The sequence below is a fragment of the Sciurus carolinensis genome, chromosome 2 (assembly GCF_902686445.1).
Source record: "Sciurus carolinensis chromosome 2, mSciCar1.2, whole genome shotgun sequence".
Taxonomy (NCBI): domain Eukaryota; kingdom Metazoa; phylum Chordata; class Mammalia; order Rodentia; family Sciuridae; genus Sciurus; species Sciurus carolinensis.
The window spans coordinates 87027895-87053510 of NC_062214.1; the positions used below are offsets into that span (position 1 = coordinate 87027895).

The following is a 25616-nucleotide window of genomic DNA, read 5'->3' on the forward strand; positions in this document are numbered from 1 at the left end:
TGAGGAGCCAGCCAAGGATCTGAGGGAGACATTTGACCATTTGGGGGACTCTTTTCCTGTGGCTCTCTTTTCTGGTACCTATCCTCATCCTGCACCAGATCCCAGTCACCTTTGCGGCCCCAACTTCAATGGGTTTCCTTCATCCAGCAAGATGGCTGCTCTGTCTGTACTCTATTTCTCTGGAATCCAACAAGGAATATGCCCTTGGAGAGAAAGCTGGGGCAAATGTGGTCTCAGGCCCTGTCCTTCCCTTCTCTCAAGTATAGAGCTCTGTTTTGATTTCAGTGCCTGAAAATACCTGCTGGATGTATTTTGTCCAGCTTTCGTGGCTGCTTATGACTGGAGCTGAAAACTCTTCTTCATGTTCTTTTATAAATTTAGATAGCGCTCTTCTGAAAAACCTTCATGGGCTCTCCCTTCTCCTTGCTAGATTTGCTGCCCCTGCATATTTCCCTTTTCCGTAGCATTTTTCAAACAAACAGGACAATTAATAATTGTGTTTCATTGTCTTTCTTCCTGCAGTCAGGGACATAACCCCTGGCATTTACTAGATGCTCAAAAACACACCTGAGAAGTTTAAGTTAACGAACTCATCCTCTCTCAACTAACCCAGATATAAATTCCATCCATCTTTTTACATGGTTTGAAGGTTGAACAGTAAGTTGAACTAACTTTTCAAAGATAGAATTCATTTTGATCAATATTAGCATCTGGCTAATAAATGTTACTAGAATCTGCAAAATATTGGTATGAGTAAGACACGGCTGGTTTCACTCTCAAGAAACGCACAGACCAGTTGAGGAGGCAATGCTAATATCCTTGGAGCAATTTAAAAACAATACGAGACAGAAATATGACTGGTATTAATTATATTTATCTCTATGAGTTCACTTTCTCCATGAAGGCCTTCTGGATCCTTCTTCTAGCCTAGAATGACCTTTCCCTCCCTAGCCTTCTCTCCGATGGCACGTATCATTTACAGTGTTGTATTGGAGTCACTTAGGCTCACAGCTACGTCCCTTATTAGCCCCCAGCTTCATTCCCTGCAGCCTGAGAGCGTCCGGCCCAGCTCCTTGCTCCCAGCAGAGTTCAGCCAGAGTTTGCCAAGAGAAATCCCTGGCCTGGAGTCTCTGGGAGGGCTTCATAGAAGAGGGGCATTTGGACAGGGTCTTTGAGAGTGGGCTTTAAAAATATGCTAGAATCGACTCCTGGTTGCTTTCGTTGATCTACGTGCAGCCAAGAGCACTGTGGGAAAGATACAGGGCCACATCCATGACAGCCACTGGACCTGGGCCTGTGCCCTGCCACAGCTGAGACTCACAAAAGCAGTCTTGGGAGCCCGAGGAGCCACAGTCTATACGGAGTGGACAGGAGCACCCCAGGCCTTTCAGGAATCCCTGTCCCTCAGACTTCATTGCACATCCGGCTTGACCGTTCTTCTCCCTGCATCCGACTGGCCCCCACTCTCCCTGGTCTGCAGGCAGACTTCTGAAAGTTGTATTCAGACAGAGGACCCAGTGAGTGTTGATCATTAAAAAGAGAGGTTGGTGGCAGTGTCACCAACAGCTGGGACAGCAGCTGACCATTATGCATGGCTCGGAGCTGGGGGGGCGGGTGGAAGGTTGCTTCAGCTCCATGCTAGGATGCCTCAAAGGAAGGAGAAGAGCAAGGGTTTGAAGCACAAGTCTCTGCCACTTAAGGACAGGCCTCAGGGCAAGCTCTCAACCCTCCTGAACCTCCATTTGCTCAAATATCAGGTGGGAATGGAGCCATATGCCTCAGGTCAAATACCAGGGGCAAGGTCAAAAATCCCAAAGTGTGGATGTTGTAATCAGCAAAGCAGAGACTGATGACTGAGCTGCTTGCAGCTGGAAGCAGCAGAACTGAAGCCAGGCTGCTGGCCATGGTTGGGCTCTCTCGACCCAAGCTCTCCCTGCCTCTGCTGCAGGCCTGGCTGCCAGCCCCACGGCAGAACCTTGCTCCTACCTGGGCAGCATCTCCAGGGGCTAGCAGAGCTCCTGACAGGCTCCAGCAGGGAGATGGCGCCTCTGAAGGCCCACCCTCTCCACCAAGGGGCTAGACAGGGAGTCACCAGGGGGGAAGAACCTCCCTCCCCAGCTCCTGCCCCCCAATCCAGGTCCCAGCATTGCCCCAGAGAGGAGCCCACCACCTGTCGCCACAGGAACCAATGAACTAGGCCCCATTTACCAGGTATGAGTCTCATTTTACGTCAGGGGCACAGGACTGTGAGCACGAAGCTGGAGGATGAGGGGACAGGCCTGTTGGGGGGCCACCTCATATTCTTACCCCTTCCCCCTCTGCCCACTACACCCCCACTCACAGCTCAAACTCGGCAAAGCTGACTGTGCCCCAGCGCTCCCGACATCTTGACCAGCTTCCCACATGTTTTGATTTTAGCAACAATAACAACACTCACAGACGTACAAAAAGGAAAGAGAAAACAAATTCCTCAGGGGCTGAGTGTTCTCTGCCCCTTTTTAAACCCATGTGTATTTTCAGAGAAATTTAATCCACATGACTCTACTGCATTTACACTGAAGTTATTAAGTCAGTTGACTTTAAGACCATTTGATGTCCCAGAAGCTCTGGTGCCAGGTTGGCAGAGGCTGCTCTAAGTTTTTGGTCCTCAGGAGCAGGAAGCTTCCTGGTGCTGAGAAGAAACAGAGTTGGGCCCCAAAGTCCTCAGTTTGTCCTTGAAGCTTTCACACCTGGAGGGAGATGAAGCCTCAGCTCTCTGAAAGGCAGAACGTTCTGACTCCTTCCCTCCAGGCATCAGGGAGCAGGAGCCTGACAGTTCAGTGATCTCCAAGAGAGACACCTTCGGGACTATATGGGCTTTAAAAACAAGAGTCCACAGCGAACTCCCTGAGTATCGATTTAGAGACTCAGCAACTCTTAAGGAAAGTAGGTAGGTGTGATCCCATTTTACAGGTGAGGCAACTGAGACTCCAAAGAAGGTGAGTGTCAGAGCCAAGTCTGGAACCCAACTCTTCCAAGCTCGGGGGCCTGGGTAGGCCCCAGGGGCAGTCCCCACCCCACAGCCTCTGGGAACCTAGTCTTCCATGAGAAGCAGGGGTTGTAGCGTCCCCAGGACACAACGCTAAGCAGTTTCACACAAGCATGTGTGAGGAGAACAGGTGCTGAGCCCATCCAGGAAGAGAGGCGGGTGTCCAAAGAACCCTAACCCCAGCTGACGGACACCGAGAAAGAGGGATACACAAAAGGATCTCGGGGTTCATGTGAGGGATGTCATTTTTTAATATGGCAAGAGAGCGTGGCAGAGGGAATTGGGAGAGGATTGTGAGGGTGGACTTCCTCCTCGGCAGAGCAGAAAGGAGTGGAGCAGTGGAGGGGAGAGCATGGGTAGGGGTGAAGAAGAAGAAACGGCGTGTAGAGAAAGGACACCTCCCTTTCCGGTGGAAGAGAAGGTGCAGAAAGCAGCCGTGAGGCCCAGAGCGGGGCTGTGCGACCAGGTGCTGGAAGGGCTGTGGGGTTGGGTGTCCCGCAGATGCACCAGGAGGCAGTGGAGAGGGAGAAGCCTGCCAGTCGTGGGAGCAAGTCATCCACCAAGGCAGAATATAGACGCCACCACCACCTCCTCCAAAGGCAGGCACGTGGCTGGCGACTCTCAGCCCCTGAGGTGGACGAGGGTTGGAATGGACCTGCCTGGCACAGGTCAATTCCAGGCTTCTCCGCAGAGACCTCTTTACAGTCGCAGTGTCTTCTACTGGTGGGCCCAGCCAGATGGGGGAGCTCCCTGACCTGAAGACAGAGCTGCCATTGCCCTGGTCTTCACCTGGCCCCAATCTCAGAAGCAGAGGTGGGTTGGGAGGGCCTGGGTAGCTGGGCGCAGGCCGGGAGTGCAGATTAGCCACACAGGCCTGTGGATGGGCCTCCAGGGCTGCTCCACCCCCAGCAGCATCTTCCCCCTGCCTGAGGAAGGGATTAAAATTTATTTATCCCAACACCCTTATTTTACTGATGAGAAAACCAGGCCTAGAAATAGAACCGGGGCCCAGATACTAGACCGAGGTTCCACAGCAAGCAAGTGAGAGAGGCAGGGCTGAAACCCAGGACTTCAGCTGCCAGCCAGTGCGATTCCCACCTCCGGTGATGATCCTAGCTCAGTTAGTAAGCGTTTAAGTATCAAGCGCCAAAGGGTTAATCCACCTCCCATCCTGAATCCCAGGACTCAAAATTTACTCTATGGTGCCCACCTAGACCAAACTCTAATTTGCTAAGGCATTAGTCTCTTATAATTGCTTTAGGTACTAGCCTTCCTAGAAGGCAAGTTGACATTTCACTAGAGACTTCCAGAGGTCCACCAGTAGTGGAATTTCAGGTTCATCATAAAGACAACCCATAGGAATAAACCCACAGATCTGCTGTCAAGCCTAGACCCAGGGGTGATGCCCTCCTGCCTGTCCTGTCCTCCTCTCCCAACCCCAAGGCTAGCCAGCTCTCCACTGTGGCCCTTTTCCACAGGCCTTGAGTGGGATCCCAGGGTGGGCACTGGTCTTTGACCTCAGAAAATAAAATGAAAGCCCATCTGAGAGGCTCCTCACTCTAGGGAATGTCTAGGCTTCGAAATCACCTAAATTGGGTTTCCTTCCTAGCTCCGCCACTTTCCAAACCACGAGAGCTTGAGTACATCACATCCAATTTCTGGATCAGGGTTTCTTCATTTGTAAAATGGGCATCATGATGCAAACCCCAGAGGGTTTGCACAAGGAGGAAATGGGAGATGTGTAGAGTCTATCCTGGGGAGGAAGCTGGAGCAGCTATTTCCCTCCCTCCCTCCAAAAGAGATATGGTGCCCAGGGAGAGGTTTCAAGGAAAGTGCTCTCAGGATCTGTTGTTAGGGCAGAAAGCTCAATCATGTCCAAGCCCATGCCCCTCCACAGTGACAGTCAGGCCTGGGCAGCCTCGGCCTTCGCTGCTGTGGAGATCTCACTGAGATTTCCTGGCTCTGGCCCCAGAGCAGGCTCCCAGCACCACGGCACATAAACGTCCTCTGCTATTTTCTCTTGGAACAGATAAAATCCACACCATGACTCATTCTGGTTAAAGTCTAAATCACTGCAGCAGCAAGGCCCAGGATAGGATGACACCGCCCAACACGAAAGCCAGAGAGAAAGCGAACTCGGGGGAAATGCTGGCCCAGGGCCCCAGGCTGCGCCACCCAGCAGACCCTGGCAGGCACACAGGAGAGAAGGGGGAGAGCTGCGGAGAGCTGGGAGGGGGATGACCTCCAGACAGTTGTCCTCGCTGGGACCTTCGGGCCCTCAGAAGCACAAAGCAGCACTGGGAAGAGCCAGGAGGGCCTGGGGTCCCAGGAGCCAGCGCCAGCTCTGGGTTCTGTGGTACATTCAAGATGCAGCTGCAGATGGTTTCCAGGACTCCATGAATCTCTGGACAATTTATTTCTTTGCTCTCTCTCTTTTATTTTTTTTCATTTCTTCACTCTTCTTTTCTTTTTGTTTCTTTCTTTTCTTTAACGCCAGACCCACACAGGAAGTCGTAGGACTTGAGGCGTGTGTTAGTGAGGCCCAGGTTACTTGTAGCCCACACCAACTGCTCAGGCAGAGGTGGAGACAAGGCCGGTCCTCAGGGCTGCAGAGCATCTGTAGAGCCCAACTCCAAAGGCAGGAGCCAACCGCTGCGCACTTTATGGGTAGGAAGACACACAATCTCGGTAGTGGAAACATTGAAAAGAAAGTCTCCTGGTTACTAACCTCCAAGAAAGAAAATAAATTTCATTGGGGCAGTACAGGGAAGCCAAAAAGATTTGCCAACTCAGCATCTCCTCCCCGCTCCTCTTCCCACCCCTACCCTGCAGCCTGTGGGCCCTCCAGCTCCCATCTTCTCTGAAGGCCATGATTCATTCTGTGACCCCAACATCCTTCCTAAGTCCATCACAAGAGAGAGAAAAGGGGCACCTCACACGAGGGGGAGAATAAACTAACACCAAAACTCACTCCATCCTGAGAGTGGAGTTATATCATTTCACAGTTTGCCTCTTCAAGCTGGGTGTATTCAGCCCTCCGTATCCTGTGAGTTCTGTACCCATGGATTCAACCAACTGCAGATTTTTAAAACTCTGCATACATATGTGTACTGTACTGTGTACAGACCTTTCTTGTCATTATTCTCTAAGCAAGACATTAAAATGCCATTTACATAGAATTTACATTGTATTAGAAATCATAAGTAATCTAAAAATGGTTTGAAGCATATGGAATAAGGTACGTACATTATAAGCAAACACCATGCCATTTGACACAGGGACTTGAGTATCTGTGGATTTTAGTCCCTACAGAGGTCTTGGAACCCATGCCCTACAGGTACCAATGGATGACTAAGTTTTCAAAGACTTCTTCGCCATAAAATTGCCCTCATCTGCAATTATTGTAAGTGTCACTAGAGGGCACATGAGGGCCCAGGAATGACCACCAATCATGTATAGGCTTCCCACAGATGCCATCAACAGGGCGGCAGGTACTTTTGCTCAGTTAGGCTGTACAGTGAGAAGCCACAAAGGGCAATGGGTGTGTGGTAAGGTTACACGCAATTAGAAAATCAAATCTTTGTGCTATAAAGGCCTTTCTCACTAATCTCAACTGTGACCCATCACACTTAGCCCAGCCCTGGTTTTCCCCAGGCTTGGATAGAATGCCTCCTCTAGCTTTCCTGACTCCTGAAGAATCGTGGGCTCTTTGGGGTATAGGATTCTTTCAGAGAGCATTTCTTCCCTATCCAAGCTTCTCTTCCCCACTCCTGGGACACTCACAGCCAATGGCAAGATGCTTGTTACTAACTTGAGACCATCTCGACGCGCTCTCTGTGGTTTCCTGTTGAATTCCCCAATCCTCCCCACTTTGCCTCTTGATTATCTTCTTCCTGTTTTGGCTGCCATGAGTCACCCTGAGCCAATCATGCAGAGAGAGGGATGTAAGAAAAGTCAATTAGGAGAAATGGAAGATGAAATGAGAAAAGGAAAGACAGAAAGAGAAGACAAGAAGGAAAATAAGGAGCCAAGAAGAGAGAGAAGCAAGAAGGAGGCTTCGAGCCCCCCTGGTGGTCTTGGCCTCATATTCAGTTTTGTGTCATTGGTGTGTGGCATGGGCCCACAGGAGAAGAAAAAGAAAGGGAGAGAACGATTCTAGAAGTCTAGCTGGGACTTAAGCTCATCTCAGGGAAGCCCAAGGCTGGGCGTCCTTACCCAGGGTCTGGGGTCCACGGAGAGGTTGAGACTTCCTGTCCTTTTCTTTCCCATGCAAAGCTCAAAAGCGTCCAGCCAAGGTGAGGCCAGACAGGCAGGCAGGTAGGTGGCAGGCAGTGGCCTGCCCCCGGACAGCTTGCTCCCTGTCCACAGCACCTCGCTGCCTCGTCCTCCACCTCCCCACTGCTGAGTCAATGGCACTAACCCAGGAGGAGGACGTTTCCCAGAATGTCATGACAGACCACACTCTGCAATGGCTCAAGTCGGTCCCAGCCATTTTGTTTCTTTATGGCTTCTCAAAATAAGAGCAACCCTGGAAGAATAGCCCCTATCATAATCCAGAGGGAGAAGTGGAAACTAAATATGAGCTTTGAACCAGATACAGAGCGCTTTGAAGGAGGTGTCTGGGTGGCCGGGGACTCCCCGGTGCAGCACGGAGCTGGCCTCCGTGTTCCCTGCCCTCCTGCAGCCCGTCTGCCTCCCGGAGTGGGAGCAGGGAGAAGGAGGAGGCCCAGGAGCTGCCACTCAGCCAGCCAGCGAGCAGGCCTCGAAAAGGGAATGCCCGTCTCGAGGGGCGCCGTGAGGAGTAAGCACCTTAACATCGGGGGGCCCTCGCACACCTGGATGTAATCGACTCCCTCTAAATATTCATCCGTGCATTCATTTATTTGCTTACGCATATATAGTGTTTTGAAAATAGATGAATGCATGTCCCAGTGGTCATGAGCTTTTCTCATTTTTGGTGCTGGGGATCAAACCCAAGGGCCTCATACACACGAGGCAAAGCCTCTAGCCCTGGGCTAACTCTATCCCTATTAACCATTTCTTGATGGGGCATCCTGTCCCCATCCCCAGGTGGCCAGGGTTCTCCATTATTCCAAAGTCTGGTAATCACCTTACACAATGCAGGGGCTCCCAAAGCTGGCTGAGGATAGAATGACCTGTGAAAACCGGCACAGAAGAAAGATATCTCCGTCAGGCTTAAGAATCACCACCGCGGGCAGGTGTTGTGGCACACACCTGTAATCCCTATAACTTAGGAGGCTGAGGCAGGAGGATCAAGATCAAGGCCAGCCTCGGCAACTAAGTGATATACTGTCTCAAAATAAAAAATAAAAAGGGCTGAGGATGTAGCTCAATGGAAAAGTAACCCTGGGTTCAATCTCCAGTACTGAAGGAAAAGAAAAGTAACCAAAGCAGAATCTCTAAGAGGTGGTACCTGGGGATCTGTTTTTAAACATCCCCAGGTAAGGCTAATATCCAGCCCAGTTCCGGAACCACTGGCCTCATCCTTTGTGAGAGGTCTGTAAGCCTCACTCATGGATTTGCAGCTCAGCTCTCCTGTCGCTGAAAGAGACTGCCAATGCCTGAATCCAAAGGGTGGCCAGAGGCGGGAGCTTAGAGACCCTAGGAAGCAGGCGGAGATAATGCAGGGGAACAGCGTGACACTCGTCAGCTCACATAGGCACCAACCACGTGTCTGCACTCAGAGTGACTTTGGAGTTCTCTGGACAGCGTGGGGACGAGGGAAGGGACTTAGGATGAGGGGAGGGGCAGGCAGGAGTGGCCAGGACGCCCTGTCTCAGCTCTGTGGAGGCGGGGACTTGTCCATCCCTCTGGGCCCGCCCAGGCACAGCCTTCACCTTAGAAATGGCACCTGGGCACTGGCACCCTTCTGGACTCAGAGCTGTCCTCCCTCCATGGGCCCAGCCTCCCTTCCCCGAGTGGCACCTGGGCGTCGTGCGGACCTTCCCCTCCTCCTGGGCCCTCTCACAGCATCGTTCTCCATGCCCGACCATCAGAGGGCGCAGGTCCCTCCACACTCACCAGAAGGAGGCGAGGACTGCGTCATGCCTCTGCCAGTCACAGCGCCTGGCACACAGGCAGCACTCGGGGGCCATTGCATGGCACTGATTCCATCAAGTCCTTCATTTTACAGATGAGGAAACTGAGGCCCGGAGAGGGCAAGTGGCCCACCCCGGGTCATTTACCTGATCTGGAATAGATCAGAGTCCACCACAAACACATCAACAGGCCCAGGAACCAAAGAGTGTCTGTCCCTTTGTCTCAGGGTCTTCTCCTCCTTCTACACCACCCTGATCCATGTGGTTGGTGGAAAGAGCCCTGGACACAGTGGGGACAATGAGAGTCCTGGTGCACCTCAGCCCCAGCCAATGGTGTGGTCTGGGGAAATCCTGGCATTCCCGGGCCTTGCTGTCTCCCTCAACCCAATGGGCACGACCTTCCCTGCCCAGCGATGAAGGCGAGAGTGTGGGTGTTCACCCAACACACGCTCCCCAGGAGCCCAAGGAAACACCTGCCCGGGGCGGGAGAGGGGAGCCAGGCCCCTTGCCCTGCTGCCATGCAGCAGCTGCGGAGCCATCAGCCCCACATGCCGAGAAATTAAAACTGCACATTCCTCTGAGAAACATCTGCGCCAACTGTGCTGCGTTTACGTTTCATTTCAGGGGAGGGTTGTTATAACACCGAAAGGAAAAACCCTCCGAGCAGCACTTGGAGAAACCAGCCAGTGTTTTTGGAAAGAGAAGCGGGGAGGTTTACCCTGCATGCTCAGCCCCTTTAGGGAGAGCAGACCAAGGACACCTCTCTGAGAGAGCAGGCCTCGAGTATACCAAGGACGGGGACCATCTGCAAAGGGGACCCAGAGCACTCAGCCAAGCTCAGCTCCTGGCTGCACCCCAGGAAGCAAAGTGAAGACGCACTTGTCATTGCAGAGGGAGCAGCTCGGCCACCTGTGCGCTCACTTATTCTCTCAACAAACAATTATTGAGCCTTGACCGTGTCCAAGGTGCCTTGAGCAGCACTGAGGCAGAGATCAAAGGTGGGCCAAGCGCTCTCTCTGCTCTCTGGAGGCAAAGTATCAACAGGAGAGAGAAGACAGGAGAGGTTCAAACAAAGCGTGGGAACTGAGAGAACTTCTGGTGGAGAGATCTAAGACAGCTTCCTGGAGAAAGAGGCACCAGGCAGGTTCAGTAGGAAAGTCTGGATGAGGGGACTGCACATGCAGAGGCGGGCGGGGGAGAGCCGGGGCTCGTCCAGAGTGGACGTGCGCCTGGCACGGGGCGTGCCAAGGGGAGAGGCACTGAGCCAGTGACGCCCTTTGACGAGATGGCACAAGCTGGCTGCTCCCATTCCTCACAGCAGAGGGTCAGGGTCCATCTTCCCCCCACCTGGGCGGAGGACGTGCTTTGCGGCTGCCCTCCCCCACCCTTCCCTCTTCTGTTCTAAGTACTTCTGCAGTTTAGGAAAAATGGCTCTAAGCTGAGGTGGACCCAAAGCTGCCAGGAACAAACCAGGGAGCCAAACTTGTGAAATCAATGTTAGTGACGATGACGACGCTTGTCAACAGGCGTGTACCCAAGACACGAGGGGCTGCCTCCGTGCCCAGCCCTTGGAGTACTTACCGTGCGGGTGCTTTGTACCCGCGAGTCTCGGGTTGCACACAGCTAATTGTGCAGGGAAGTTTTTTCATTGATTTGCACTGACCAAAGGTTTGTGCAACAGAAAAATGTCTTGAAGGCACTTAAACAGCTATCAATAGGAAAAGACGGAAACCAAGTCCCCAGAAACAGGACAGCGGTTTAAAGTCCGACACTGGGTACCCACTCTAAAGGAGGAGGCACCGTTGTCTATCCAGACCAGGCCCCTCCTGATGTCTGCGGGCCTGCAGCACCAGAGCAAGGGCCATTCTGGCCCACAAGCCCCCTCTGTTCTTCCTCCCTCTCTATGATTAAGGGACCTCACACATGTGGACACTCCAGCCTGCACACCTGAGCTCTGTCCACACCCCTGGCAAACAGCCACTCCTTGATTGGCACCGTCAGTGATCTGCCATCAGAAAGACCCTGTAAAGAGGCCTGGGCAGACCCTGGAAGCAGGCCTGGGCTACTTGGAGACAGAAAGCTTAAGTGGGCTCTGGTCCTTGACTGTCACCCCAGCAGAAGAGGCGTAGTCCGGAGGGGTTGGAGTGGGGTCCACAGCAGGGGCCTGGTCACAGGGTGTTATTGGCATAAACTGACATGGAAAGGTGTCCACACATGGAATAACCAAGGGGGAAAAGTGTGTTCAGAACTACCAACATGGAAAGATTCCAGATTTCACGACCTCCACATCTGTCAGGACGGTTGTCCCCACCCCTGGCTGCTAATGGCGGTTTCTGATGGGCTGGTGGGGAGGCCAGGCAGAGCCTTTCCGGTTTTACTTTGCACAGATCCGCAGCATGAACACTGCACAGCAAACACTGTGTAATCTGAAAACCACTGAATCTGCTTTTTAAATGTTAGTACTTTTCGAACCAGTGAGTGTAGGGAGGTATTTCTCCCACGTTTCCTTCTGACCAAAAGAAATTTTGAAAAACAAAGAAATAAAACCAATCGAAGACCACTCCTGGACGGGAGAGCGGGTAGCTGTGGTCAGGAGACCGGAGGCAGCCAAGGTGCAGAAGCTTCACCACCTGTCAGAGGGCTCGTGCCTCCCTCGGCAGCTTCTTCAAACCACACCTCCAGTCCTGCCTCTGGAAATACAGATTCCTGGGCCCTGTCTCCAACTGGCTGAATCAGAACCTTCTGGATGCAAAGCACGGGAACTTGCATTTGTCACTCTCCAGGGGATTGATTCCGATGACTAACCGGGTTAGGAACCTATACCCTTCAAAACCCTGAAGGGTAAGCAGCCCCATTTGGCAGATGAGAACACTGAGGCCCAGGGAAGTTCCCACCTTTGTTTTAGGCCACAGGGTAGAGTCGTGGGTTCCTCCACTAGCGCCTGTTCCACTCTCCCAGCTGGGCCCATGGGGTTTGGGACCAAAGTAGCCTGTGTTCAATAGTCCCGGACTTCAGACTCTGCAGTTATAGCCATCTCTAAGCCAGATGACTAGCTCATCATTGGACAGCTATATTGTGGGACCTACTCTGTGCCCGCTGCTGTTCTGGGGTGGGGTGCCTGCAGGTGTCCTGGCTCCTTACAGCCTAAATGAAGAGGCATGTGGAGAACACAGAGCTCCTGCACAGTGCAGTGACGGAGGTGAGGCAGGCGGTGAGACGGGAGTGACCAGAGGTAGGAAAGTCCTCCTTGAGGAGGGGCGCTTGGAGATGAGCCCTAAATGATGACAGAGAAGGAACATCTGGCACAGGGTTCACAGCAGCTCTTGTGAAAGTGGGACAGAGAAGTGATCAGCAGTGAGGTGCAAAGAGCCTCAGAGGACGTGAAGAGAGGTGACCCTGTGGAATAAACTTAGGGCTTTGTGCCCAGCGTGGACCACCATGCCTCTGCTGCCCTGAGTAAGCCGCCCGTGCTCCTCAAGCTTAAGTATGCATCAGCGTCCCTGGAGGGCCGTGGAAAGAGAGATGCTGGGCCCACCTGCAGCTCCTCAGTCCATGGTGGTCTGGACTGGGGCCCAAGCTGGGGCCCGTCCCGCAGTCTCCCAAAGAGGCTGATGCCGCCCGTCTGGGGAACTCTTTGACCCCTGCTGCTGTGTCGTGATTGCCTGCTGGCCCATCTGTCTCTGTGACAAACCGGAGTCCTGAAGGCAGGACTGACTGACACCCTGCCAGTGTTGGGAGCACTAGTGGGGGCTCAGTACAAGCTCAGGAATCAATGAATGATTGAGGGTGTGAAAGGCCAGCCGCGTGAAGCGATGTACCTAGAGCCCTTGGAATATAAGACCACAATGTGCATTTCTTAAGGGCAATCCAGAGAAACGACACACAAACATACGAAGAGATTTAATAGAGAGAATTGGTTCACGTGAATCTAGAGGCCTCATGTGCAGAGGGTGGGGTCCAGTCCAAAGACTGGCAGGTGCCTGAGGTAAAGGAAAGCTCTTTCTGTTCAAGTGTGAAGGCAGGAAAAATCTGACACCCCAGATCAACTGCAACCAGGTGGGAAGAATCCTGGAAGGAGTCAACCCTTTTAGTCTAGCAGGCTTTCAACTGATTGGGCAAGGCCCACCCCCATTAGAGAAGGCAGTCTGCTTTCCTCTGTCTACGTATTTAAATGTTAGTACCAAAAGACTTTCATGGAAATACCCAGATAATGTTTGATCAAATACCTGGGTACCCTGTAGCCTAATTAAATTGACATACAATTAACCATCACAGTACGTGTTTGTTTAAATACACACATAGGATTTCCATCAGGATGAGGGTTTTACAGAAGCAGGGAGAGTAGGGGACATGCTGGCAAACAGAGGGTCCTCGTTTTCCTCGCCACCAGCACGCAGGGCCTTGCCGGGTGTCTGAACCAAGACCTGCACAAGCCCTGCGTCCAGCCCAGGAAGGCCTGCAGGTCCCAGGCAGGCTCTCCCTGCACACGGGAGCCCCAGCCAGTGCAGGGCCGGCCCCTCAAGCAGGCTCCCGCTCACTGTGCTCAGCGCTTCCCAGCCCCATCTTGAACACATTAGCCACCGGCTCACACGAGCTGGAGGAGATTACATTTTCCATGGAGAGAGCGGGAGAGAGAAGAGAATAGTCTCTCCTTTGTTCCCTGGAGTTCTCGGCCCAGGCGAAACCCCCTCCCCAGTGCCCCTATCTGATTTCAGTAAAGGAAAAATGAAGCCAGGAGAGAAACCAGGTCTTGAGCAGCGGGAGGAGGGCGGGCTGGAAGAGGCACAGGTGAGGGGGAGCAGAAGAGCCAGGGCCCCGGAGGACTCCCAGCCGGCTCCCCAGAGGGCAGCGCCCCCACACTGGGCCTCCGAGCCTCCGGTTCTTCCCAGTGGTGAAAGAGCACTGCGCGTGGAGTCCCGCTCTGGAACCGCTTATTACACCACTTCTGAGCCTCAGACACAAAGTGCCCTGCCAGCCTCACAGCTGTCCTGGTCATTAAAACCCAGTGCTACTGAGCTGCACTGAACGTGAGTCATTTAAACGAAACAGATCAGCAGTGATCCCTGAACTTCCTGGAATGTGAGATCGGGCCTTACGAGAGGCACCATGAGGCTGTCCAGGAAGGGGACTGAGCCCACATCTTTGCGGCAGTCCCTCTGCCAACCTCTCGGCTCAGGACCAGCTCCAGAGGCAGGTGGTCCTTGCTCAAGCATCCCGTGGCCTCGGGCTTCCGCGGTCTGCTGGGGAGCTACAAGGCTCGCACCTGTCTCGCCAGACACAACCAATAAAAGGCCTGGCAGGGCCTGGAGCTGCAGCCCCACCTCCACGGCCGGCGAAGCGCGGCCCTGAGTTGGGACACCAGGCAGCAGCAGGGCTGTGCCAGCCCCGAGGTCCGGGACCCAGCACTTCCTTGCTCTGGGCCCTGGATGCCCTCTGGGCCCTCGTCCAGTGTTGGCCCAAGGAAGTTTCCCCGGGCCAGCTTCAGGTAACTAGAAACATCTGGAGCGCAGGGCTCCCTGTCCAAGTGGCTGTTCTAAGTGGGATGTTCATAGAACAAAGGAGCTTCTGTTCCCGTGAGGCTGGGTGGGGGGACGGTTTTATGCATTCAGTTAAACAAGGAGGAGAAATGGCGTAGATGGTGTCAGTGGTCCCGCCCGCGCTCGCTCGGTAGACACAGGCCCCCGGGGAGCGCGAGCTGCGGTATGAATCTGCTCCCCGTCGCAGGCCTCAGCTGCCATCTTTCTCTCAGTGCATGGTAACACCTGGGACATCTAAAGATACTGTTAGCCATGTGGGTTTTCTTCTTCCTTAGCCACTCACAAGTGAATTTTTTAGTTATAATACGTGAAAACTCAATTCAAACACTTATGCAGTAAATGGTAGTTACTGCCCTTATTCTTAAACATCAAGCAGTAGCGTGAGCCTCAGGGATACCTTGACGCAAGGGTTTACAATATCATCAGGACTTCAGTTCCTTCTCTGCTTCTCTCTGCCCTCCCACACTTAGCGTCAGCTCACACCCCTCATCATCACAAGGTGGCTGCCATCGGTCCAGGCCTTGCATCCACCCACCATAGCATCCGGAGAATAGACACCAGCTTAGTCCCTGTGTTCTGAGCACAAGTCCTGTGATTCACTCTGACTGGGGTGACGGGAGTCACATGCCCTCAACGACACAATCACTGTAAGCTGGCCGATAAAACTGGTCCGGTCTGAGCTATGTGCGAATCGACACATACACTGGTGTCCTTTACATATAAATTTACACATAGTCTGGGAGTGCGTGTCACATCTTTTTTATGACAGGAGATTGTAATTTTAAAAGTGGAAGACCAAAAATGCCTTGAAGGATGGAGCTAAGGATAGGAAGAATTCACCATGAGCCTCACAGGCTAGGGGCTCCCTCTCTCAGCCTGTGTCCTGCTGGAAGCTAGGGACCCCAGCTCCTGGCAGGGCCATGTGCAGCTTCTCAGGTAGCCAACTCCACAGCGAGCATCCTCCCTCGGTGAGGCCCTGCTACAGAGCTGCGGCTGAAATGCCCACTGCCAATTCCCCTTCAGCCAGCACCTCCTCCTGCGCCTCCACAGGAAGCAGAACGGAGCCCGCAGCAGTGATTCACAGCACAGAGCCCATGGAGGGGCCCCTGCTCACCGCCACCTTCAGGGTTCGCTGTGCTGTCTGGTGCCCGCGCCAGAAGAGATTGGGTATCCAGCCGCCGAGAGGCACAGCAGGCCCTGAGGCTCCGGTGGCTGCATGAAGCTGAGGCCACAGGGGGTGGTAGGGGCTGCCAGACCCCAGGAGCAATTTGGCTGGTCTTAGTGGTGACGCGAACATTTTCCCTGTGCTTCGGCAGTTATCCCCTCAAAGTAAGACTGAATCATATCCTCCAAACCTCAAGCCCGCCAGGCACACGTAATGCCACACTCCCAGATGGGGAGGAGGCCTGACCCCAGCCTCCCTTCCCAACAAAGGAACATTTGGGGCAACACAGAGGAAGCTGTCCCCACTCTGCCACAAATGAACTGTGGGACCTCGGTCGGCTCCCTCTTGGGGCTTCAGTTTCCACATCCATGTTATGGGTACAGTAAACCCTGTTCCCCAAAAAAAGTGCCAAGGAGCCCCAGAGAAACAAGTCTGGGAGAATGGAGATGGGACTCTAAAAAGGACAAAGCCCTGCCTTGTTGCAAATTTGAGGTCACAGTGACTTAGTGGATATGCTGTCAGATTGTCCCCTCTCAGCCACTGCCAGGACACATTACCTCCAGGAAGCTGCCACTCTTATGTATGACTTTCCCAGATGTGGCCCCCGCTGTCCCCCATGCCTCCTAACACCTCCTGAGAGGTAGGCGATACGGGAATCTTTAACCCCACTTCCCAGCCAAGAAAACCAAGGTCAAAAAATTCAGTGATTTCTCAAGACCACTCAGTAAGCTAGGGACAGGGCTGGGAGGAAGACCCCGCTCCTGAACCCTTAGCCCAGGGACCTCGCTGCCCTCTATTAGGACCCTCCAAGCAGGTCACCGGGGCCTCAGAGTTCCACTCTGTAAAACGGGAAGTTGTGGGGACCCTGCCCTTTAGGAGACGCACGGGTAGCTGTTCTGGAGGACAGCAGTGTCTTCCTGGTTTAGAACATGCAATGCCGATTCTCCCAGAGGCACCTGAAGTGCTCCTGGAAGACGCTGCGTTCAGAAGGCGCCCGCCCAGCGGCGTGTTCCGGAGATGCAGCCCTCAGAGGGCTCAGTCGCCTGTCAGGCGGACCTTGAAAGTGGAAGCAGCTGGGAAAGCAAGTTGGGAGCCCTTGTTTGACTGCTTTTTTTCAAGTGGTACTGGGGATGGAACCCAGGGCGCCCTACCACTGAGCTACAACACCAGTCTTGTATATTTTTTGAGATAGGGACTAGCTAAGTGGCCCGAGCTGGCCTGGAACTTGCCATCCTCCAGCTTCAGTCTCCCCTGTCACCACTGGGATTATAACGTGGGTACCCACGCTAGACCAAGCTTCTTTCCTGACTGATCTCTCAATGTCAGCCTCTCTCTCTCTCTCTCTCTCTCCCTCCCTCCCCACCCCCACACCTTTCTGGAAAGAATGGAGTGGCTTTGACCACACAATCACTCCCAGAAATAAGTAGCCAAAAATCATGTCGTCTAGACAAACAGATTTTATGGGTCCAATTAATTCCTGCCAGTCGAAAATAGGCATGTTTAATAAGGGGCTATATTTGGAATCTGTCATTATCTGGCGGCCCAGGGGAGAAACCTCAGTTCGTATTTCACAGATTCTTCATTTCAGAGTTCTGTCGCTCTCCCCTTGGGAGCCGGCTTCCTTTGCCTGTGCACTGAGCTGGGCTGGGGCTGTGGCTGGGGCTGGAGCATGTGACCGTGGCAAGCCACTTACGTCCTGTGCTCCTGAGTCTATAGGCCCATCTCCTCACAACCGTCCTGAGCCAGAAAACAACTGGGGACCTTTCCTTGGGCCATGTGACTGGCAGCAGGCAACAACCAAGAGAACAGGGTTAATAGGACTCCCGAATGTCTCACCTGCCCTATGTCCCCAACTCCACCCATCTCTTCTTTACCCCCTGGATCTGGGAGCCTTCTAGGGACATCATAAGTGTGGCAGCCATCCTGTCACAGTGGCCGTCCCTGGGAAAGAGTACCATCTCCAGTCACTATTAGCCATTAAGGCCAGAACAGAGAGCTGGCAGGCCCAAGTCCTGGAGGGCTCTGGGTGCGCCGGAGGCCCACGTGTGCTGGAGGCCTCACCTCAGGTCAGACTGGGACTCCTGTGACCTCCCTGCCATTCTAGGCCGCCCCTGCTGGTGCTGCCTTCTGGGGCCTGGAGGTGAGGCGTGGAGGCGGCTGTCTGAGGGGACGTCTCCCTGGCCTCAAAGGTGAGCCCACAGCCCAGGGCTCCAGGGTCACTGCCTGCAGGACTCAGCCAGGCTAGGAAGAGGTGGCTGCTGGTCTTCCCTAGAATCTGTATGCACATCAGCAAAGTTCATCTGTTTCCTGTGGCCGCTGCAGTGAATTTTCACAAACTAAGTGGCTTAGAACAAAGGAAATGCACCCTCGCACAGACCTGGAGGTCGAAATGGAAGCAGCGGCCCCTCTGCCTCCCTCCTCAGGCCCTGCGGGAGGATCCTTCCTCAGTGCTTCAGCTTCTGGGGCCTCCAGCACCCTTTGGCATGCGGCAGCACCCCTCCCATATCCCTCTGTCTTCGCTTGGCCTCCTCTTCTCATGTCCTTCCATTTTGTGTCCCTCAGGAAGACACTTGTCACTGGATTTAGGGCCCACCTGGATAATCCAGGGTGATCTCAACTCTGGATCCCTAACTTTGTTCCATCTGAAGGCGCAAGCAGAAGCCCCGGTTGGCCACCCCAGCCCCCTTCCACCCTCTGGCTGCCTTGTCCACCTGAGCAAAGACAGACTGGCCACTGAGCAACATGCCCAACCTCTCACTGAAAGACTTCCTTGTGAGATGAACGAGGCCCCTGCAGATAATGACAGATAGGCAAGACTCGGTGGCTCCAAAAGCATCATTCCTCTGCAGCAGGCCCCCTTTACCCGCTGCACCACTTAACAAACTCCTAGTCATCTGTGAGACCCAGCCGGGCATCACCCGCTCCTCCGACAGGGACTTGCCCCCTTGGTTTGTCGCAGGGCCTGTATGGTCTTCCTCTCTGCATCTCCAGACCTTGGCAACAGGTCCCAGGGATCACAGTCAGCCTGAGGGTCGGCCTGGGGTTGCTGCTCCAGGCCTCCTTCCTGCCCTGGCCCCGGCCTTCCCCTCCACACTGCCCACCAGGTCCCAGCTTCTGCCAGGAAGAAGTGCCTCCCCCAGAGTCTTTGTTTGTTCCCCTTCCTCTGCAGGCTAGTCGTGGGTGCCCCTTTGGAAACCAATGGCCAGCAGAAGACAGGAGATGTATACAAGTGTCCTGTGATCCAGGGGAACTGCACCAAGCTCAACCTGGGTAAGTGTGGCACTGTCTCTTCACAAAGAGGCCAGGCCTCATCCAGTGTGGAGCAGGCTCTGACGCATGTCCGGGCTCAGTCACCTGGCTCCTCCCAGCTGCCCCGCAAGTTCACCCAGCTGACATCACTGTCCCCAGATTACAGGTGAGGAAGCCAAAGCCAGAGGAGGAAGCAAGTTCCCCATAGTCACATAGCCTATCAGAGCCAGATGGGGTTCAAAGCCAGGCTCCAGTGTCCGGGGCTGTGGCTCTTGGAGTTTCCTCTCCCAGCAGGAGAAAACCATTTCCTGTCTTCTTTCTGATTTTGAAATACTAACAGCAGTAGCTGGCATTCAGGGATCTTGGATAATGCTCACCATGTGCGGGCACTTTTAAGGTATTTGGACTCACTTAATCCCCACAACACCCACATGAGATGTCACTATTTAGCAGATAACAGGATGATGGCACTTGAAGTGAGGCACCTGTCCAGCGACATCCAGTGATGGGATGCCAGTCCACCGTCTATGACTGTGCTGACCACTGAACACTCTGCCTTTCTGAATGAAGCCTTTTCCTCACTGAAGGGTTCTGAGGCCTATTCTGGAGCAGGAGGATGGGAGATGCCGGGAGCAGCCATAGCCTCCCAAGTCCTCAAAATCCACTGGGGTGCTCCTGTGTGCCCTCACGTGCATCCACCAAAGCACTTCCATCTTGTCCTGAAGGTCAGACCAGACTGGCCCTGGCTCTGCCCTCAGAAGGGGCGGTCTCCTGGGAACTGAGAAGCTGCAGCTCTCAGGACCAGCCTTCCCCAGGGCCAGGATGCTGGGTCTCCCTGTCTTCCTCTTCCAGGAGGTACCTCTGCCCTAGAGCATCGTGTGGTGGCCCTGGGGGTGGAGGACAGGGGCTCAGCAGGGCCTGCAGGAGGAAATGGCAGAGGTTGGAGGGATTCGCAGATGAACAAAGAGGCAGCGTCCATCCGAGGGAAAGCCCGATAATCAAGAACGCAGATCCCCAGGGCGGCCAGCTGCCTGTCACATGGTGCTGGAGGCTCCTGCTGTCCACATCTGCGTCAGCGCCATGGGTGGGAAGTTCAAAACCTAGCTCTTCAGTGAGTAAACAGTGGAGGGGGAGGGGGCCTGGCTGGCCGCCTCCAGTCTGGCCATCAGCACCTCCAGCACAGGCTTCTGAGGCAGGCCCAGGTGGGCTTCCCCGTCCAGCTGTGCCATCTCTTTGCTGTTAGGCCCAGGGAGCTCACATCCTCCCTCTGAGTCTCGATTTGCTCACCAGAGGATCTGTTCCAGCTCCATTCTTTTTTTTTTTTTTTTTTTTTTCCCAGAGCTGGGAATCAAACCCAGGGCCTCACATATGCTAGGCAAGCACTCTACCATCGAACTCCATCCCCGCTCCTCCGCCCCTCTACCTTTAATGAGTATTGATAGATACCAAGCACTATGCTATTAGGATAGCTAGTTATTGGGATGCAGCAGGGAACAAGAAGCAAGGACTCTGCTGGGAGGGGACAATGCATAAACAGACAAATTTCAAAGCAGGATAATTTCAGATGGAACAAATGCTGTACAATAAGTCAGGAAGTGGTCATGTGGGGAAGGCCTATCTCAGCAGGTAATATTTGAGCAAAGACCAGACAATGAGAAGGAGTAAGATGGCAATGAAGTATTCCAGACAGAGGGAGAGCAAGTGCAAAGGCCCTGAGGTAGAAATGAGTTGGCTCCATTGGAGAATGTGAAAAAAAGGCCATGTGGTTAGCACAGAGGGAGCAAGGGAGGTGGTGGGAGAGGTGGATGTTACTCAGGCACTGAGCGAAGCTCCTGGGACAGGCGGGGTGTGGGCATGGAACCAATCATTTTGTTCTGCCTATTGCTCTGGCTTCCAATATGAACCCATTTCCCTCCAGAGAGAGGAAGAGACATAAAACCCTGGAAAAAAAATTCTGAGCTGGGGCACGAGCCCAGAGGTAGTGGGTAACAAAGTGAATTGGGACAGAGGAAAACTGTCTTCATTTGAAGAATGGTTCTCTCTCTCCTGCTGAGAAAAAAATGCAGAGCGGGAAGACCATCTGCCAGTTTATCCCCACAGTGGAAAACCAAGGCGAGGACGCCTGAGTCCTGGGTTTCCTACGGCCTCTCCAGGCCCTGGGCTCTACTAAGCCAGGAATGTCCTTTCTTCTCTCTCCAGGGAAGGCTCAGTGGCGTCATCATTCACACGTCAGTGTGAGCGAGTATCTCTCTTGGCAGCTCTCCTCAACACCTGGATGAAGTCAGGGTCTTCGTGAGGGACAGGGTGGAGGAGGGGGCCTGACGCTGGAAGGCAGACCCCATGAAAGGAGGGGCTTCTGCCTGGGGACTCACCAGACCTGCGAGGAGGGGCTCCACTCTCTCCATTCGCAGAGGAGCAGGAGGACACAGGACAGCACAGGGGACTTTCTCACATGCCCCTCTGCCCCTGGCAGGGCCACTTCAGCATGGACTTCAGTCCCAGGCAGAGGAAGGAAAGAAGGCAGCCAGGAGAGTGACCACGCCCCTCAGTAAATGTAGGTTGGACGCCTCCTGGCTGGCTGGGGCGGAGGTTCCCTAGTTAGATCTTGAAGCCTCCTCTGCAGCCCCCACTGCCACCATGAGGCCATTCGATAGGGAATAAACGTGACATCCTAGGGTCTAGGTTCAAGTCCCCAACTCTATTTATCAGTGAGTGGCCCTTTGAAAGCCCCTAACCCTTTCTATACCTTGATTTCCTTGTCTGAAGATGGTCATGGTGCCACCTGGACCCCCAGGACAAGAGGAGGTCCTGGGCGGGCAGGTGTGGGCAGAGCTTGTGAGCGCCCAGGCGCCTCAGAACACAAGCACTACGCCTCTCATTTTCTCCCTGGCCTGTTTGCACAGGCGAAGCCGAAACTAATCCCAGTCAGTCAGCACAGCCAAGGGGGCTGGATTTGATTTCCTGAGGAGCCTTCCTGAAAACTGAGGGAGACCAAAGGGAAGAAATAACAAACCTGCCGCCCCCTCCCTCTGGCCACGGGGCAGTCACGTGTCTGCCTTTCCGGCCCCCACTAATGCCCACCCGTGGGGCCTGCCCTGCCAGTCCTTGCTGACCTGTGACCCTGGACGCCAGGCCACCTCTTTATGCCTCCAGTCACCCACAAAGCAGAATGCAAACTAGTCTGAGTGGGGGGTCCCAAAGCCCCCACGCGGGGAAGACTCAGAGGACTCTCCCGGCTGCAGGTCAGGACTGACACGGCCCAGCTCCCCGTCTGTCTTCCTGTCGGTGAGCTCACACAAACACACACACCACACACTTCTGGGGGATCAGAGCTCATTTTTCTTCCCTTCAGTGACATGATGGAATGATCCAGAAAAAACTTAACTGATGTAACTGTTTTGTGGTTCTAATCTACCATAGCCAACCCTCTCCCTACACCGGTGGGCCGATATCCTTGCCCCCAAATATGGCTCTTGGCAGTCAACCACAGAGTGATGTTCTGCAAGGCCTAGAAAGCTCTAGAAGTCTCCTGTCGAGTTGTCCTCGTGAGAGGGAATCTTCATCACCATCTGTCAGTTTGGTGGATGAGCAGAGAAGGGGGCCCTGAAAGAGCAGCGCCAGAGCTGGCAAGCGTCAGCGGAAGGAACTCTGCAGAGAAGAAGGGGCCTCAGTGGGTGCCATGGAGTGTTTGGGGTGGGACTCAGGGGACGTTGGGGCCCAGTCAGATGACTGGCAGACGAGAAGGCCTAGACTAGAAGAAGGCTCTGCCGTGGGCTCGGTATGTGAACCTGAACTCTTGTTGGCCTCTCGGAGACCCAGTTGACACATCTCCCAGGGACCTGTGAGGAAGGAATGAGACCGTATCCGGGGAGCAAGGGAACCCAGGCACCTCAGGGACCAGCAGCGGCAGCAGCAGCTCTGGGCAGAGGGTGGGCAGGAGCGGGCAGCAGGCTGAGCATCTCCCTCCTCCCCAGGAAGGGTCACCCTGTCCAACGTGTCCGAGCGGAAGGACAACATGCGCCTCGGGCTGAGCCTCGCCACCAACCCCAAGGACAACAGCTTCCTGGTAAGAGCCACCAGCCCCGCCGTGCTGTCCAGCCCTTCCTGCCCACCCAGACCCACTACGCGGGGTAGAAGAGGCAGGGGCTGAAAGTCCTCTCACCCCAGCTGCTCCTCGCACACATTCACCCGCCCCCGGCCTCCCCACCTGTGCACAGCAGGAGGAAGCCCCTCCACAAGCTCCGGCCTTTCTGGGTGTCTGAGTTGTACGTTTGGAGGGGACAGTTCAGGTAGGAAAAAGGATGGAGCCCTTTGTGTGCACACCCAGGGTAGAAGAGCAGCCAGAAAAGGAACAAGAATAAATACAGCCAACGCTCTGATGGCACCATCTCATTCCTTGGGAAGCCCGTTTCCTGGGGCAGAGGCCCAATCTCTCCCCCACGGCCGCGTTCGATAAAAGAAACGAGACATGTCACACAACCTAAGACTTTGTAGGGAAACCAGAAACGAGGATACAGATTCCCTGCCACCCGGGGAAGGGATAAGGAGCGGCAGGCCATCTGGACATCTGGGATTGAATGTAGAAGGCGGGGGAGGTTCCTGTTTGGTTTTTACAGGCAGGTCTCAGCAAAGAAGAAAGAAAAGGAGGTGTCTGGGCCTCAGGGGTAAAAATGCTCGTTTGTTTAAACAATTTTTTGAGCACCTAGTGTGTCCTGAACCCAATGCAGGGGACTGGGGACTCCAGCCTTGTACAGCCACGTTCCAGCTCCTGGCTGGCTGGGAAAGAGACGGTAAACAAGTAATGCATAAGATGCTGGGACAGAAAGACAGCAGTAGGCCATCCTGGAGGTGTCTCCCTGCCCAGGGAGCACGCACCAGCTCTGCCTGCAGTCAGGGAGCTCAGTGGCATAACTGATGGGCACACCAGCTCCCTGCCACCACATTGCCACGGGTATGGGTGATGTTTGGTCTTCAAACAGGATCCTTCTGGGCCCGATAGTTCCTGCGTGAGGAGATTTTGGAGAAAAATTAGCCCAGAAAGTTCAACAGAAAGCACCACCCACTCTTAAATGGAAGGGCTGTGTCACTCTCTGTTCTTGTCCATAGTCCATTTCTGCTGGCAGATGAGGCATCTCAGTGTATGTGCATGCCAGAGTCCTTCATTGTCCCCAACCACAGGCAAAGCAGGACCCCAGCCCTGTCCACACACTCGTCCTTTAGGGCCTTTGTCTCCACTCTCTTGTCTGCCTGAGGCTCCTTGTCACATTCTTACTAATTTGATTTCACTTACTTGCAAGTTCCAGGCCAGCCTGGGTAACTTAATGAGACCTTGTCTCAAAATAAAATATAAAAAAGGGCTGGGGATGTAGTTCAATGGAAGAGCACCCCTGGGTTTAATCCCCAGTAGCCCAAAGAGAAATTAAAAATCAATAAATGCCAACTTTTTGTTAATCATTCACTTATCCATTCTTTGATTCACTCATCAGTCCAACCCCTGCCAATCATCCACCCCTCTATTCATCTATCCATTCATCAAATCATTCATCTACATATCTGTCTACACCTCAGTTCAGCCACTCATCCTTCTATCCGGTCATCCATTCTTCCATCCATCCCTTCCAGCCTCCATCCATCATCTACCCACCATTATCTATATACCCATTCATTCACCATCCATCCATCATCAGCCCACCAATTCATCCATCATCTTTCTATCTATCCATCCATCCTCACATTCTTTATTTCCTCCTTTATTCCAAAATAATTTACAGCAGCTTCAATAAAAGACACAGATAAATCATAACCTTTAAGATGTAGGTTAAAAAAGAAAGGTAATTAAAGAAATGGTTTGGGAGAACAATTCCTCCCCTAAACCAAAGGAACTTACAGCACAAAATTGAGCCTGGGGTGTCCTGACAGCAGGAAAAAGATGGAGGCATGGAACTGAGCTTTCATTTTTAACAAGCCTGCCTCTGAAAGAGACTCATCACTCAGTCCTTCAAGAAGAGACTGACGTCAGTGCTTTTGGTTGCAAATTATATAGAAATAGCAGAGACCTTTTTTTTACCTTTCCCTAGTAAGAGCATGGGAGGGGTGGCCAGGCCACCATGTGCAGCAGACAAGCCCTACGCTGCACTGGCGCTCCTGGTGTTATAGGGACCCAGTCCTGGAAGTTTGCCCAGTAAGGATCATCCAGTGGTCTCTGCAGATAGAGGATTTTGTCTAGTGACCCTTGAAGGATCCACTCCCATGACTGAATGGTTTCCTCAGATCCTGTGTGGTGGTGGGGTGGGCAGGTGGGGGAAGAAGAGTCACAACCCAAATAACAGAACGGAGTCTTGAAAATACAACAAAGGAAGACTCCAAGACTAGCAGGTCCCCATCACCCCCAAACAGAGGGAACTGGTGTGCATTGCAGCAAGAGAAAGCCCAGTGAGACTTGACGAAGGCCCTCTCACCCCTGGGACAGCCACACTCCGAGTGAGGATGTCTGTCTCGGCCCGGAGGCTGGAGATGAACCCTGGGCCGTGGGGCCTGGACCTGCTCCGCCACCCCCACTAACTGGGGGCCTGCACTGT

General features: G+C 53.6%; 1 protein-coding gene across 1 annotated transcript in view; it reads left to right on the forward strand.

The window, feature by feature from the left end:
* The window catches only part of Itga11 (integrin subunit alpha 11), a 108738-nt gene that overhangs the window by 34509 nt on the left and 48613 nt on the right, over positions 1-25616 (forward strand). The window contains exons 3-4 of the mRNA XM_047539777.1: positions 18959-19059; positions 23013-23104. Of these exons, the coding sequence (XP_047395733.1) occupies positions 18959-19059; positions 23013-23104 (193 nt within the window). The remainder of the gene's footprint in view (positions 1-18958; positions 19060-23012; positions 23105-25616) is intronic.